We start from the raw sequence: 18,569 nt of genomic DNA, 5'->3' as shown, positions 1-18,569 counted from the left end.
TGCAAGAACAGGAACAGTGAGAATAGGCATATAAGTACACAGAAGTATGAAGACCTTTTTTACTTGTTGTAAAAAGCAAAGTTTCATTAATATTTGGTACAGGTGACTATAGATGAAAAAAACTGCAGATGTGAGAATTGTGTCATATGTTACAAATGTAAGTTCTTTGTAATGAAAATTGAATCTGTCTCTGAAATTTAACTTAAATCTTTTCTGCTGTTTTCATTTATGGATACAGTTCACTTCAGAATATTGAGCAGCAGATATCTGAGGTACATTAACAGTCTGTGGATGGGCAGTAAAGATACACTTATATTGATTAGAGCATCCACAGAAGTATAGAAGCAGCCCTTCCTTTGAGAGATGTCAGGACCTCTGTGAAGTTTCTCACAGAGGCAGGTATAGTATATTTGGAAGGTGGAGGACCACAGAACTGGTGCAAAATGCAAGAAGACATGCAGAGAATGGGATACCATTGCTGCACAGCAGTCTGTAACTCACACTGTCGAGAGGAAATGGAAAAGATTAAGGAATAGGTGTGTGTTTTGTCATGGATCCATGTCATTCTAAGACCACTTCGGAAATTTTCATCCAACTCCAGCGGTAATGGTACAACAGAGGTGTTTTGCATCGCTGACAGGTTTGTCATTATAATTCTCTGAAGGCAGATTACAATATAGGTCGAGCATCATAGTACTACCTCCCACTTAAATCTCATGAAACAGTCATGCTGGTTAAATCAGAAAAATCTTAGTTTTTACAAAAGTGTACAATTTTTTTTCCTTTTCCCCTTTGGCTTCTGGAACTAATTTTAAAAAAGTGGAACAAGTAATTCTACTAGAAAAAGTAAAATTATCACCTCAATGACACAGAAAAATGCTAATGAAAAAATATACATATATTTTCACCAAATTCAGCATTTGTATAACTCTGAAGGGAAATGCAAAGTTCTTCAGTTAAGTACTTGATTTATATACACTTTGTGGTGTTTTTGAAAATGAGAGTGTGATATTTCATTCATTTCAGTAATGAACCATTTCCCTTAACCGTAGAAATCTCAGTTTTCATGTAGGATGGTAAACATTTGTATTTTATTTTGAGTCTTATTCTATGGCATCAAATTATTAATCTCCACCAGTGAAGTTGCTCTCACATTTCAACATGTATAAAATATTTTCAGGAAGAATTACATAAATACACATGGAAATGCATGTCAGTTGGTTTGGGAAAAAAGCATATGACAGGTTGAGGTAGGTGACAGGGATCAGCTGTCAGATGTTTCATGTACTGGAAAGCATCCCATATTGCTTGCAGTTTTTTTAACATAAAAAGAAAAATACGCCAGTGGTTCACTGTCATGGTAGCATATTATATTGTGTGTCCATATCTCAGAATGAGACTATGATGGTACATGTAACTGATTTGAGGAAAATAGCTCTTTTATTTTCATTCCCCTGATTAATAGATTTTATTTTTTATGTACGTGTACTTACTTGATACTTAACTAGTCTGCATTTTTTGTGATATTAACGTTGTATATAATTAAGGAGTAAAGGAGACCATTCACTGAATACAAGAAACATTCAGTTCTCAGCAGGCACACAGAAAAGAGAATGATAACTTGCTATCTTTCAGAAGAAACCTTTCAGCAAACTAGAGTACAGTTAGACAGAAAAAAATAAAGGCATGCAACACACACACAAATACCTGTGCCCCTATATTATGCAAGCTCAACACACAACATAGGGACACAGGAGTGTGTGTGTGTGTGTGTGTGTGTGTGTGTGTGTGTATACATTCTCTTTTGTGTGTATCTGTAGACAATTCAATGCTTGTGCTATTCAGTGAGTAGTCTCTGTTACTCCTAAATTACTTACATTCTTGTAGAACTTTCCTTATTGTATTGATGTTGTACACTTATCTTATGTCTTATCTTGATTGTAGGAAAGACTGAGAGATGCTGTAGCAAGGATATTTGCTACAATCCATGATTCTGTTTCCAAGTGGTCTAAAAAAATGCTGATTGAAATGAAGAGGCACAATTATGTCACACCAACAAATTATTTGGAACTTGTTGCTGGATATATTTCGTATGTTTCATGAATTGAACTGTTGTTTGTTAATTTTTTCTAACTGTGAATATTATCTAACTTCATAAAATGTAACTTAAAAATTATTTAAAAAAGGGAACTTTAGTTAATATTACTAATGGAGAAATAATATGTGACAAACCAAGTAACAGTATGGAGCTTGCTTCTCGTAGAGCTGTGGGGTGGGGGTGAGGGTGTGTGTGTGTGTGTGTGGGGGGGGGGGGGGGGGGATGTGAAGAGTAGGAGAAGGTAATATAACAAAGAATGTGCCATTTTAGACCTGAAGGTCATTATTATATGAAAAATTAAATTAATTTTGACAGTTTTCTGTGCACTGATTGATTTTTACTATTACTCTGTGGTGGTTGTGTTGTTTGTATATGAGGGCTGTTCAAAAAGTAAGGTGACTTTCCAAATTGTGTGGGCAACATACATTCGAATATTGATCTTTCTTATTGTTATGTTGGTACACATGTCCTGAACATATGCTCACAGTTTCAAGTATACAGCATACTTCTTTTGTTTTTGACAGATAGAAAGGCTAGACGTGTTTTACTGTGCTCGGTAATTTTTGATTATTATAAAAAATAGAGTAAAGAATTTGAATAAAATTTTGTGTGAAAAATGGAATCAGGTGCTCTAAAACACTTGAAATGTTGACAGTAACATACGGCGAGTCTGCTCTAAGTAAAAATAAAATGTTCACAAGTGGCACAAGCTCTTCTAAGATGGCCAAGAAGATGCCAATTATGAACTTCACTCTGATGCCCCTGCACATCAACAGCAGATGATAATGTCGAAGCTGTGAAGAAAATTGTTTTGGAAAATCGTCAGATCACTGTAAGAGAAGTTACTGAGGATGTTGGCATATCAGTCAGCTCACGTCGTGTAATTTTTTTTGTGGATGTTTTGGTCATGAGACGTGTCAGCAAAGCTTGTTCCAAAACTTCTCAATTTGATCAGGAGAACCATCGCATAAGCATCACTCGTGAACTCAATGATGATCGTGATTTCTTCAAAAGGGTCATAACTGGTTACAAAACATGGGTTATGACATCGAAACTAAAGCCCGATTGTCCCAATGGAAGCATCCGGAGAGCCAAGACCAGAAAAAGTACATCGAGTTTGATCAAATGTCAAAGTTTTTCTCACTGTTTTTTTTTTTTTTAATTACCATGGCGTAGTTCTTTATGAATTTTTGCCTCCAGGTCATGCGGTCAACAAGGAATATTACCTTGATGTTATGCACCATTTGCGAAAAGCAGTACACAAAAACGTCCAGAATTGTGGAAAAACCATTCATGGCTTTTCCAACACGACAATGCACCTGGTCATCCATCATTGCTTATGAGAGATTTTTTGGCCAAAAAGCAACACGACACTCATGCCTCAGGCACCATATTCACCAGATTTGGCCCCCTGCGACTTCTTCGTGTTCCCAAAACTGAAGAGACCTATGAAAGGACGATGATTTTCAACGACTGACAAAATAAAAAATGCATTGCTGTAAGTACTCAAGGCTATACCAAAAAGTGCTTACTAGAAGTGCTTTGAGGATTGGAAGAAGCATTGGTACAAGTGTACTGTATCTGGAAGGTATTACTTTGAAGGGGACAACATGAATATTGATGATTAAATAATATTAGAGAATGAAAGTTGCTACTCACCATTTAGCGGAGATGGTGAGTGGTGATAGGTACAACAAAAAGATTCACACAATTAATCGTATGAATCTTTTTGTTGTGCCTATCGCGACCCAGCATCTCCACTATATGGTAAGTAGCAACTTTCCTTCTCTAATATTGTTACATTACATCCTGGATTTTCCATTGTTTGATGATTAAATAAATATTTTTTCATAAAAATATAAAGTCACTTTACTTTTTGAACGCACTTTGTACGTGTAGTCATTGTAGTACACATTCTGATTTTTTATTTAATAAAACATTTTTTTACAAAGCTTATCATCATAATAATACTGAAAAATACTCAGCAAAAATGTTATGGGCTGATATATGAAATCAATGTCTTATATATTTTAAAAATGGAAGTTATGTGCAGAAATCTGGAGTCAGTTCATGTTATATGGGTGTTGATTGTTGTCCTCCCCATCCTATTGATCATTAACGAATGATTGGACGTGAAAATAATTCAGCCCAGAAATTCGTTATGGAGGTATATTTAGTCCACGTTATAGGAAAGTCTCCTTCAGATCTGATGAATCTGGATGATTCTTGGAAGAAAAGAGACAGAAAAGCACATTCCCAGACAAGATAAGTTATTCCCATATAAGGCACACAAATACAGTAGCAGAAGGCTGGACGGCCCTGGAAAAAGTCTCTGGACTCACACATAGAGTGGGTTCACTTAGAACATTAATAACAATCAAATTAGATAAATACAAGTCAATAGACAACTATTGTGATCATATCATAACAACCACATTTAAGTAAAAAGAAATGAAGTTCCCAGTGAGTGAAAAGTGGGTAGGAGCTTTGCTGCTGACTGAATTACCTGTCATTAACTATTTATGATTATGGCCCCTGAAAACAGCGGCATACATCTCATCACAGATTCTGTTAAAATAACACCACAACAAGACTGGAAGAAACAGTCAGTCTCATATCAAAATAAGCAAGATCATACAAAAGTTCATTATTAAATGCTACAGGTGCAACAGAGTGAATCATATTGCTCTAGCAAGGGAGAAAAAGGAGGAAGGTTGTTCTAAACTAGCAAAAGGTATTCTAAAAATATATTGGACTTAGTCCCATTCCACTTTGAATAATTTCAGTGTACATGCCGATTTTTTTTTAATTTCTACCCTATGAGCTCAGAGGCCAACTTGGGGTCAGTGTAGCAGTTAGAATGTCTACACAATGCACTGCTGATGTAGCGGAAGATGAAGCACCAGGAAAGCCTTTCCACACAACCTCTGAGCAAGGCAAGCAAAAAAGCAAACACCACAATGAAACATAATAGAGCAGTGTGAAGTAACACACCGTAACTTCAAAAGCCAGAGTGCCACTGCAATAATCAAATGTTGCAGAAAGACCTGAGCTCAGTGACCCAGAATAATTTTTGAACCACCACAGCAAGGAGCACTGACGCAATCAATAAAAGAGGGAAAATTCACTCATGCAACCAGAGCCACTGCATCATAGGTGTGGGCTCGGCTCTTTAAATAACACAGATGATGTTAGATGCAAACTTACCGAAGGAGTATTGGTCTGAAGCTGTGTCTACAGCTGCATACCTATCAAATCGTTCTCCATCCGTCACACTTGAAGATAAAACACCATAAGAATTTTGCTACAGGAGAAAGGCTTCTTTGTCACGCTTGAGGATTTTTGGCTGCAGTGTGATGTTTCACAACCCAACACCCCCCACCACAAGAAGTGGTATAAGAAGCCAAAGTAGCTGACATTTGTAGGCCACAGCCAAGCAACCAAAGCCTACTGATTCACTGATAGGGAGACTTGCCACATAACTAGCAGCATAGATGTAAATTTTCTAGAGGATGAGAATTTCCCAGGTTCAAAGGTTGAGGAACCTAAGATCACCAATGTATAAGGATTGGAACAAGGAGCAGTTCTTCATGGCATCAAAACTTCACATACTGAAGAAGAACTGCAATCATTAGACAGTAATAATAACCCTTTTATGGTTTTGACAATGATCCAATTTAAACTGAAGCTCAACATGAGGAACATAGAATCAAAAAATGGATTGTATAGTTCAACAAGTGGTTACTCCTCAAAGGCCGAGCAGAGAACCAAAACTCAAGAAAAGGCCAGACCATTTTATTTACAAGAAGGACTTCCATATGAAGCCACTGATGTCAATGAGGCCTTGTAAGGGATAAATAGGGAAGAATGGAAAAAAAAACAGTGAAGGCAAAATTATTTCTAGTTTGTAATGACACATTTGAAGAGGTAGAGCTGTGCAGAGGACATGAACCTTTCAAGACTATGTGGGTATTAAAAATAGATCCTAGGACTGGCAGTATACCGGAATCATTTAAGGCATGACTAATGATAAAAGTGTGCTCTAAAGTTAAAGGTGTTAATTACCATGAAACCTTCACACCATTGTTCAAGCATGCATTCATTGGATATTTCTTATGTAAGACAGCATGAGAGAACTAGGAGGTTGAACATGTTGATATCACCACCACTTATCTCTCTGAAAAATTGATGAGGTGTTGAGAAAACTGGAAATGAACAGACTAAAAACTGATCCATGTGTCTATTTTCATGGCACCAAACTAGTCATTATAACTTTATACATTGATGATATACCAGCATTCTCAAATGACTGAGGGACCGATGACCATCGCAGTCTGGTCCCTTTAATCCCACAAACCAACCAACCAAATGACGGAAATGTTTTGAATCATGTCAATAAATCTTTGATGATATTTTTTGAGATAAAAGATGTAGGATCAGTGAGCCAATTCCTATGTTTATAAATTACAACAAATTGTGAAAAAGGAAAAATTTTGGTCTCTGAGATTTCCTATGAAAGAAAAGTGGAAGAATTTGAAATGAATGAAACCAAGCCAGTGAAATATCACCCAAACTCAGTTTGGGCCTTGAGGCAGTCAGATCAACTGGTATCAAAGTATCTTATCAGCAGAAACTAGGAATTTTTATGTATCCACCCCAAATCTTCAGACTTGACACATGTTTGCTGTCAGTCTTCTTAGCAAGTATTACCATGGTTTTAAAAAGATCCATTGGCTGCAGTTACAAGATGTTCAGATATTGAAAGTGTACCATTGGCTGTAAGCTAGAATTTCCTAGAGATAGCCACAGAGAAATAGTGGCCTTCAGTGACACCAATTGGGGAAGTAAAAACAGTGGCAGCTATTCCATGACAGGTTCATGCATAAAAATGCAGAATTCTTTAATTTTGTGGTCTTGCAGGAAAAAGAAACTACTGCATTCTCTACTTTGGTAGCTGAATATATGCTTTTGGTACCAGCTGTTCAAGATTTACTAAGCTTAAGACAACTTGTGTCTGAGATAGATCCAAGTAGTGGCACACAGTTGCTTAAAATATGTTGTGATAATAAAGGAACCATTCGTCAAATAAAAAATTCTAGGCCCAAGCATGTAGGGTTAAAATAATTTTTTATAAGAAGGCATGTTGATTCACATGTCATTAGTACTGAACATCTACCTTCTGAAGAGATGTTAGCTGATGCTTTCACAAAACACCTAAGTAATCCAAGACATGAACCATGTGTAAGAAAATGTGGCCGTGTGAAATAAATTAGGGAATGACTGTTCATTTGAACTCTAAATTATGTGTTGACATCAAGCAGTTTTCTGTTTACTCTTTAACTTGTTACTATTACTATGTGGTTGCTGTGATGTTTATATGTGTGTAGTCATTGTAGTCCACATACTGAATTTTCATTTAACAGAACATTCTTTTGCGAAACATTCACATCCATTGTGCTGAAAGTGGTCAGCAATTATCAGATAGTAAGAATGGAAACAAACTAGCTGATTGATAGTACTAATTATTTATAAAATTTTACTTAATTTGCATTATGCTTTACAGTGTACCCTGTGTGGTATATACAGCTGCTTCTTACTTTTATAAATAACTTGTGAAATTTTTGTATCTGATGAATGAAAACAGTTACAACTTCTCTAAAACTGCCGGTGAAAAAAAAATAGTTACCTATTACATGATGTAGAGTGATACAGACAACAGAAAAAAGCAAAGATGTGCACAGGATATTTTTTAAAATTCATTAGTATCTAGTGTTTGCTTTTGATTGCCTAACTTTATCTGGTAACAGTGGCCATCATTTTCAAACTCTTGTAAACTTCCTTACCTGTTACATTCCATGTGTAAATTAATTTTGTTATCACAGACAGAAATTGCATTGATACTATTGATTATGCATTTTAAACCTGTGTTCTATTGGCATATCATTTTTGTAATACAGCAGTTAATTGGCTTTTGTGTACAATTTCCTTGCTCTCCCTTCGTGGTTGAGATGTTGGCATTTTTACAGGTTGTAATAGTTTCTTAGAATAAAAATGTTTCATAATTATTGACCAGAATTTTAATATTGTTTAAATACATGTCATCGTCTCAACAACTACATGTTTGGCCACAGTAGGTTGTTATTTGAGATATATGTGTGAACAAATTACTGTTGGAAAGAGAAAACTCCCGTGTTTTACATGGTTCCTGCTAGGTAGCAGCACTTCAGTTCTAGTGAAAATGGTGTCAGGACAACAGATTGCACAGTATTTCAGGATTCATGATCATAATGCAGTATCTTTCAGGTTCATCCAGGGTAATATTATTTCTTCTTCCAATATTTCAGCTCATAAACTTACAACCATCTCGGAGCTGAGACACTGGCAGAATGTAAACCACTTGACACAATACTGTGGTGCAAATGCATGTGCATCAGAGATGACACTATCAGCAACACGAGCATCAATCATAGACAAAACAAGGAAATATCACCAACTTGACCTGACATTGTAAGGAGAAAGAGGCACACTTGCAAGATATCAGCCCCAGCAATTGACCCCTCATAAAAATTGGGCTATAATTCTCATAGTTTGTAGTTATGACCTTCCTAATGTGCAGCTTTAAATTTTTGCATGCACTGCTTGTTTGCCACTTGCTCCGCCTCGCTGCAGCTGCCTTATGCCTGAGCTTGAAGAATTGTACAGCAGAGTGACAACCAGAGCCTCCTATTCATATGATGTTGAAGATGAGGGAAGAGGAATGGGGAGATGGACACTTCAGCCGAACATGTTTTGAAATCTTGTTTGAGAACACAGGTTATTCAACGTGAAAAATAGCCAAGTAATATATGTATTATGTCAACCTCATGAACATAAACATTCAGTATTATGTTAACAGTATTATCAAATTAATGTTCTGCAACCATACATATATGACTCAAAATCAAAATGAATAAACCTAAGCAACTGAAGGATTATTATGAAATGCAAGGTGTATCAAAAAGAATCATCCAATTAAAAAAAAAATCGTAACTATTATGTTATTTGAGTCAAGCGCTTGTACAATGTACTGATGGAAAGAGCAAACTCTAGAATTTTACATGGTTCCTGCTACATAGTAGCAGTATGTGCCTACTTCAGTTCTAGTGAAAATGGTGTCAGGACAACAGAAACCGTTTTGTATTCTACCTTTTGCGCAGTGTGGGTCAGTAGTAACCTTTCAGCGTGACATTCATACTGGGTATGGTGTGGATCCTCCTACAGCACAGAGCATTAGACAATGTCATGAACAATTCTGAGAAACAGGTTGTTTGTGTAAAGGCAAATTGCTGGTGCATCCTCGAGTGCCTGACAAAGGCAGCAAATGCATCCACCATAATTTCACAAGGAGTCTGCAGAAATCCATTCACCATGCAGGTCAATAGCTCAAAATGCCCCCCGATGTCCACCTGGCACGTGTTGTGTTGACGTTTACACAAAATTCAGCTACTGCAAGCTCTTCATGAGGGTGACAAACAACAACATGTGGAGTTCTGTAATTTCTCTCTTGGTAAGATGTAGGATGACAGTTTTCTTCCATGCTTAGTGTTTACGGACGAGACAATATTCCATTTATGTGGAAAGGTGAACCATCATAATGTGAGAATATGAGGTACAGAACAACTACATGAAGTTGTACAACATGAGACGGACTCTCCAAAATTTAATGTGTTTTGTGCAGTTTCACGGGAGAAGGTGAGTGGTCTATTTTTCTTTGCCAAGAACACTGTTACAGGAAGCATATATCTCGGTATGCATAAGAACTTCCTGTTCCTACAGTTGGAGACTGATTTGAATCACCTCATTTACCAACGGGATGTTGCACAACCATACTGGCATCTGGAAGTGCAGGAGTTTTTAAATCAAAGGATTACTGAACAATGGATCGATGACAATGGATCAAATAATTCAGTCTTACATTACTGGCTTCCAAGGTCACTGGATCTGACAGTATGTGATTATTTCTTGTGGGGGTTTATAAAAGACTGTTTATGTGCCTCCGTTACCAACAAGAATGAATGAAATGAGACATCGCATAACAGCAGCTTTGGAAGCTGTAACTCAAGACATGCTCACTGCAGTGCGGGAACTATTTGAATACCGCATTGACATATGCCGTGCATCTCAAAGGGGGCATATTGAACACCTATGAAAAGATATTAAAAAAATTTTTTTTTGTTTCCTGTTCATCAAAAAACAAAATTCATTTTACATGTTTATTAGTTTCAGATTCACAGACGTGCCAATTTGGATGATTAGTTTTGATACACCCTGTATAGTTAAAGGCTTTTTAATTGTGGTTTAATCATGCCAGTCATGTTGGCACATGTATTTTATTTAAACAGTTCCAGCTTTAAAATTGAAAGAAAATGATGCCAACAGTGATGTTAGTAATAAAATTGCACTGAGATACTTCTTTTCTGGTGCACTCATTTGTTTCATTCATTTACACTGTATTTGTGAGTTGTAACATAAAAATGTTGGGAACAGAAAGATCCCTGACACTAGTTGCAGGTTAGAATCCGCACACTTTGACACTGAACAAAGTAAGTTACTAATGTTAGAACATTATTTCACTAACCTTTTATTCACTCCAGTGTCAAGTACATTGTGCTTGGACATTAAGCGGCTGCAGTGGGGCAGAGGAAGTGACAACTGATGTGTGTGGTTGTCTTGAAGCTCTGTATTCAGGAGTTCGTAACTGCATACTATCAAAATAATGGACCTAATTTTGGTGTAGAATTGATTTCAGGGGTTGATACCTTGCAAGTGTGCTTTTTTTCTTCTTAAAAGATGAGATCAGGTTGGTGATGTTTCCTTGTAAGAGTAAAACATAGCAAGTCCAAGGTCAGCCAATTTACAATGCTAACATAATATGTGGATTTGTGGTCGCTGTGTTTGCTTTGTTTTACTCATAGACACAAAATTTTATCTATGACTGACAATGTCATCTCAGCTGTACATGCATTTCCTCCACAGTATTATGTCAAGTGATTTAAATTCTGCTGTAACGCTATCAGCCAAAATGTTGGAAGAAGAAATAATACTATCCCAGATACACATGCAAAAGATATTGGAATATTTTTTCTTCTGATAAAGGTACCAAGAAAAACACAATCTCATTGTTTGTGAAATATTTCATATTCTCAAAACATACAATCCAAGAGTTCATAGGATGCTACAAACCCCCACAATTCAGTCTTCCAAATTGTTTTACTGTTAAAGATCATAGAGTGATTAGGAATCATAACCTTCAATTATAGCGAGAATGCCAAAATAGCAATAAGTGGTCAACTAAAAGAAAAATCAAATGAACTCATTTAACAGAGGAAAGAAACCTGGGCCTAATGATAGGCTTGCACAATTCCATACAGATTATATAAAGATCTTAGTCCACTCGGACAGAAGTTTATTGTAGGTTGCAAAAATAACAAAGAATATTAAGCAGTTGGAAAAGTTCCCATTTTCCAGAAGGGTCATCATGCAGATGTATATAAGCATAGGGTTATAATCCTTATGTTTAAGTGTTGCAGAATGATGAAACAGGTGTTTGGAGGGGAAAAAAAATCACCTGTATAGGAATCAACAAAGGTTCCGAAAGTAGACTTCTCATTTTGGCTTCATTCAGTTTTGGTTTGTCAGTACAGCTTTGTCACTGAAATCTGTCTAGGAGCTCATAGGAAGATTCTAATGCTGCTGTTGAACCATGGTGTGTCTTTTTTAATCACTCACAACCTGGTTCAGCATATACATGTGAAAAGAGTACTGTACAATGCTTTTGAACTTTATCCATTTGAGCTCTACATCTTCATCCCCATAACTAATTATTTTATGTTGACTGCTCAGATAATTTGACAACTCTTTCCTCTCACAGTTGCTAAGCAAAAATATTATCCAGCCTCTCCTAACATTCGTTTTAACACCTGTAACCATTAATGCTTTAACAGCCTTATGACCACTGATTACCTGCCGTAGTTATCTGATTCAGAATGTTTGAGTGTTAGATACACTGACCTCATGAGTTGCTTCTCTAAGTGTTGTGCTAATTTTCAGAACAATCTCACACAAAGTCCTGTCCCTGACACATTTTTACCCTGTGTCTTGCCATGAGCATTGGCATGTGCCTTTTGGTTTCTTGTGTTATACACATGGGTGTGTGTACTGATGCTACAGAGAGAGCAAGAGCTTGAAAGCCAGCTGAAAGCTATGCACTAAATATCATTCAACTATAGATAAGTGGTTGCCTTTCCTTTATTCTATGTGTTATTCCATCCACAAATTTCCATTTTCACTATGTAATACTGTGACTTTCTTATTCTATAGCTGTCAAATTCAAGTAATAATAATAATTATACTTTATTCAACATCGAATGATTCATTACACATGTATAAAAACAGGTTACAATTCTTGATACATAGCACGATAATACATTCTTCTGAATACGTCATTGATTAACAAAATGATTGATACAAATAAAATGGTTTGCTTACCACTAATTACATTTTTTAAGCACTTCTTATTCTGCATGTAAGAATGGTACTCTTTTAATGTGTAAAATGGATTTTGTAACATAAATTTCTTTAGCTGAAATTTAAGCTTCATTGTGGGTAGTGTCATAACTTTACTGGGCAGTGCATTGGCTATCTTTAAACCTGCATATTGTGGACTTCTTTCATAAAGTGCTGTTCTATGGTTGCTGATGTAAAATTTTTATTTATTTCTGTTATTGTACTGATACAAATTGGAGCAAATGTTGGGCTGCAGTCTTTTAACAAGTAATATGGCTTTTAGAATGTACATGTTTACTACAGTTAGTACACCAGGTTTTGGAAAAAAACCATGGCATGATTCCTTATATTTTGCTCCACAGATGATTCTTATATCCCTTTTCTGAAGTGGCAAGAGCTTATTTAGATTTCCTTTGGTTGTTTCTTCCCATATTTCTATTCTGTAATTCAGGTGAGAGGAAAATCAGCATGGTATGCAGTCTTTAGGACAACAGTGTCTTTGCAGAACTTGCTGATCATATTAATTGCAAATATATTCTAACTTAGACAACTTACATGCTAGAGTGTCAACATGTGTGTCCCACTTTAGATTGTTAAACTAATTCATTACCTATTTATAGTTTCATTTCATCATTAAAACTACTGATGTTAAACTCCATGAGACATGTTTTACAACTGCTTACACTTACGTGGCTTTCATTAAAGTACTGAACAACTTCATTTGTCACATTATTACAATGGGTCTCTAGTTCATTAAATGATTCCTTTTTACACACAATGGATGTATCATCCACATACAGAAATATTTTGGAACTCTGAGTGCAATATCTTATGTCATTTACATAAATCAAAAACAGAAGAGGACCCAATACTGAGCCCTGGGGCACTCGATATTTTATATTAGTGATTTTGTATTTGTGAACACGACTTTCAGATTTAAGCAGTACGAACTGTTTTCAGTTACTCATGTAAGATTTTATTAGAGCATTCCTTATTATAATGGCATGATGAGGCACTTTACTCACATATTCTCCAAGTTTTTTCTGAAGCATTCTGACATTTGTCTGGTGCATCTTTGATGCAAACCTTCACCCAGTTATTCTGCTTCACCAAATTATTTTGCTTTTAGAAACTATTTAATCTCATTATGTATTGCTGAATTCTGTATGGCAATAAAAATGGTATCGCAATTGGCACTAAGTGCATCCTTGAAAGATATACTTAATCAGAATTTAAGCTTTTACTGCTATTCACATCTGGTATCAACCATCTGTTCCAAATACTATGTGGACATTATTACCTTTAATAAACACTATTAGCTGTGGAACCTTAGCAAGGACGCTTCTGGTGTTAACAAATACTGCATGAGCCATTTCTCTTTCTGATTTGGAAGAATAAAGACTCTGCTCTATGATAATGAGGGCAATTTGCTCTTTTTTTTTTCATTTTTGGCATGTAATTCATCTTCAGTCCTGTGGAGGAGAACTTTAACTTTAAAAATAAGAAAAACAGAAATAAACGCACCCCCTATATTCTACTCCCTTTGTACGCTCTTTATGCAGTGCATGCCTGGCCTAATGTGGAGGTTAACAAATCTGCATCCCAGATTGTTAGGGCATTGTCTGTCTCTGGTTTAAGCCTTCCACTCATCTCCAGGACAGAGCAAGCAATCAGCCAGCGTATTCAGTCAGGTATCTAAACAGATGTAGGACAGTTTAGTAAATATGTATAGATCTAATTGTTTAACAAACACATAAACTGGGTCAACAATATGAAAAGGATAGATTGCTGCTCACTGCATAGAGGAGGCATTAAGTCACAGACAGGAACAATGAAAAGACTGCTAAGCATTAAGCTTTCAGAGAAAAAAGTCCTTTTTCGAAACAGAAAACTCACACACATCCACACAAGCACAAATCACACAAACACAAATCACACGGCTACTGTCTCCAGCCACAGGGTTCCAAGTTGGGACAGTAGCCATGTGTGTGAGGTGTGGCTGTGTGAATGTGTGTGTGTTTTCCATTTTGAAAGAATGTCTGTTTTGTCTGTAAGCTTAATGTTTAGCAGTCTTTTTCATAGTGCCTCTTCTATGCAGTGAGTAGCAATCTATTCTTTTCTTAATGTTGTTATTCCATCCTGGACTTTCCATTGTTTGATACTATTAGTGCCAAACTTACAAAAGGTAAAATTATGTTTTTAGCCAAGTGATTATGTTTAAAGCTAATACAGAACTTTAAAGGGCATCTTTACTCTGTTCTGTTATGCTCTCTTAAGCCATCTCTAGTTGCAGTGATAGGGGTATCATCAGATTCTCACAGCATGATACCAGACAAGTTGTCCTCATAAACTACGAAGAGTAGTGGTCAGGTCAACATTTGAAACTCCAGAGCTCTTACTGTGATAGATTATGTGTTGTTACAAGTTACTTAGTTGTCACTCAGCATACCTATAAGAACTTGATGACTCAGAGAATCTATCAACAGGGCATGAGCAGATGATATTGCTTCAAAGGCACTAAATGTTGTCAAGATAACAGATGGCAGTATTGACAAATTAGTGCTAAAACCCTGTGGAGAATTGTTGGAGTTCCACTACAAATCAAGTGTTTGTTTTTTGTAGATACATGCAATTTTCTGTTATTTAAAAGAAAAAAATATGTTTTTCTTACTTTTACCCAGTTCTGTCATAGCAATTTACCAAGTAACCTTGCATTTGTTTTGTGACTTCAGATATAGTCAGTTTGCCATAGATTTCTGTTTGTACCTGATATGTACCTCTCAGTCCAGGCCATGAGGCCAGCCTGTTTCACCTTTCTGTAATCTGTAATAAAGGAGCATTACCAAAGCCCTTAATCTTTGGAGGTCAGGTTTAAAACACCAGTGTATACTTCTATGAGTACTTTTGTTTTCCATATGCATTTTTACTACTTTAGGACAAAATATATGTGAAGGATGAAGGATAAGCCTGTCAAAAGCTTCATGGGTATTTGTGTAGGCAGTCAGGCTTACTATTCATGACCTGAAAGAGTTAAGACCTGTCTCATTGAGAATCCTTCTCACATTTGTTTATGGGAATTCTGTCTGTAAATTTAGTCATATTTCTTCATGTCTCAGTAGATAAACAGCATTAAAGATCTGTATTTTGTACAGTGTTCTCTTTATATTAGTTATAACATTGTCTGGACCATATAAATATTTTATCATCTTGTTGTCTTCACAGAAAATGTTATGTGATCTTTTGGTGTTCCGTTGTTATTGAACAGTGAATTAAAGTTGGCATGGGAGCTACGATTCCCTGTTACTGATTTGCTCACCTGGTTATTTCTTCACATTCGCTTATATCAGTTGAATGTCATTTCTCAAAGCGAAGTGTAGAAAATTCTTGAAAAAAAAATTTTTTTTAAAATATCTCAACACATCTCAGGAGTAATGTGATATATAGTGCACTCTCTTTTTACTATGACCATTCATAACAAATTCTCGTTACTTGGAACACCTCAAATACGTCAGTCTTGACATTGTTAAAAACTGACAGTTCCAGATAACCCAATTGAATTGAATTTGACAGCTACAGTAAGAGTTCCTCTCTTGGTCCTGTGATACCACTGTTATTGAGGCTGCAGTAGCATCTTTGGTTGACGGGTCATGTACATTTAGAGCTCTTGTAAAGATAAGTGTTTAATTGAATAATAACAATTAATTAAGGCAATATTATATCATAAATTAGGAATTAATGCCTGTTGTAAAGTATCAGTTGAAGGTTTCACATTTATTTGCATATTTTTTTTGAAAAAGAAAACATTTCATAGGTGCGAATTTTGGGCTAGGTTTTGTTCATGTTATCGTATACTGTAAGTATTCAATAAAGTACACTTTGTGTTGTTAGTGTATTCTTACATGCTATCAATTTGATTCTCTAGTAAGTAACCAAAGTGAAAAGTTTAGAAATAAGTGAAAAGTTCATATAGTGTAGGCCCAGTTCTTTGTTTACTTTTGTTTCATCACATACATAATACAGATTTAATGATTTCTATTTCTCGTGAAGTTTTGAATATTAATTGAGTAGTCTAGGAGTTATTCTTGTTTAATTTAGACTAAAACTAAAATTTGTTTGCCGGGAGTGAGAAGTATATGACTTGCCAAGGGATTATTGTTAGTTTCGAGGTGTGGTGTGACGGTTGTTGCAGTTTGTTTCATGTGGTGGGGGATCAGGGAAATAAACAAGGATCATTGGTTGTATAGGATTTACTACAGTGATAGGAAGATAGTGGAACAGGGAGAGAAGATTGCTGCCCTTCAGGCCGAACTAAATAAGATAAAACAAGATCTGGAAAGGTTGATGCGAGAGAAGGGAAAAAAAGAGTGGGGAAGTGACAACAGGTGCAGAAAAAATAAGTATAGGACTTACTCAGACTGTGTTGTTTTCAATGTGAAAAACACATTTGGTCTGCTGTCACAGTTGGAAACTGATGAGCCACAAGTAGAAGTAGGAGTAGACAGGTCACAACAAACTTTCAAAAAATGTTTGAAAAGTAAGAAGTCAGAGAAAGTTGTGAAGAAGAAGAAAGGCTTGTTGTTAGGTAGTTCACAAGGTAGAGGTGTTGGCCGACTGTTGCAGGATGAACTAGGGTCAGGTTACCAGGTCACAAGTTTTTTTAAACCTAATCCAAGTCTTGGTGAGGTCATAGAGGATGTAGGTTCACTTTGTAAAGACTTCACAAAGGAAGACACTGTGGTAATAGTGGGTGAGACATTTGGGGCATCATTACCGGCCTCACCTAAACTCTTCTGTTAGGAAAGTTAATTTATAGGTGGAACGGCTGCTTGGATCAGGTTTGGGGTCTCATATTGGTGTCATTCCTGTTGATTCTATCAGTAGGTGAGACTATACTAGGCTGTTGGGGCTAATAGCAAATATCTCAAGGGGGGCCACTATCACAAGTGGTAAAGTACCAATCATTACAAGTGACAGAACAGCAGTTTTTCAGGGTAGGGAGGGCAGAAATAAAAGACATTCAGAGACAGGCTGAAAATGACTTTTACACTGATAAAACAGGCAGCCAGAAAGCAAATTTTAATGTACACAACTCATGCAGACAGCCACCGATTGAAACTGGGGTATTCAAAAATTTACAGAAGAATTAGGTTCATCCAGTTGTAAGTCAGCCAGTGCACAAAATCTTTATCCTTATTACATCAGAATACCCAAGGACTAAGGGGTAAGCTATATGAGTTGTTTATTTGTGTCGAAGAATTTGAATTGAACAAAGCAGTTGATATAACCTGTCTCTCTGAACATCATGTGACCACTGGTATAGATATGTTAAATGTTACAGGATTCAATTTAGCTTCTTACTTCCGTAAAGAAAATATGGGAAAATGAGGAGTTCTCACATTTGTCAGAAATTGTTTTGATTTCAAGAATATTGATATTAATAAATTTTTCTCAGAGCAGCTCTTAGAAGCTTGTGCAACAGAAGTTGTATTTCGTAATAAGTCCTTCATAATAGTAAGTATATACAGACGAAAACAATCAAATTTTGACCATATAGTGTAACTGGATAGATAAAAAAATCTAATCGCCAAGTGGCAACAGGACACATGCATAAAAGAAGGTTATAAGTAGGCAAGCTTTCGGAGCTTTCCATATCATCCTGTCTGGTAAGTCTCCCCTGACCTGTGATTCTGGGTGACTTTTCCAAAATATACCCCTTTTCCTAGACCTCTCCAGACCTTTTCCTTCACCTCTCTTCCTTCCCCTTCAAACCCTCTGCCTAAAGAAGGAGACATCGGCTCCAAAAGCTTGCCTAATTACTATCTTCTTTTATGTGTGTGTTCTGCCGCCACTTGGTGAGTAGATTTTTTATCCATCAAGTTACATTATAAGTATATCCAGAGCACCTGAGGACACTTAAATGTCTTAA

The 18,569-nt window shown here is 36.2% G+C and overlaps 1 protein-coding gene across 1 annotated transcript in view; it reads left to right on the top strand.

The window, feature by feature from the left end:
• Positions 1–18,569, top strand: part of LOC126195572 (dynein axonemal heavy chain 2) — a 957,657-nt gene that overhangs the window by 574,675 nt on the left and 364,413 nt on the right. The window contains 1 exon segment of the mRNA XM_049934198.1: positions 1,945–2,090. Within this exon segment, the coding sequence (XP_049790155.1) occupies positions 1,945–2,090 (146 nt within the window).

The sequence above is a fragment of the Schistocerca nitens genome, chromosome 7, assembly GCF_023898315.1.
Source record: "Schistocerca nitens isolate TAMUIC-IGC-003100 chromosome 7, iqSchNite1.1, whole genome shotgun sequence".
Lineage (NCBI taxonomy): Eukaryota > Metazoa > Arthropoda > Insecta > Orthoptera > Acrididae > Schistocerca > Schistocerca nitens.
The sequence above is the reverse complement of the archived record's forward strand: the minus strand, read 5'-3'. Positions and strand labels throughout refer to the sequence as shown.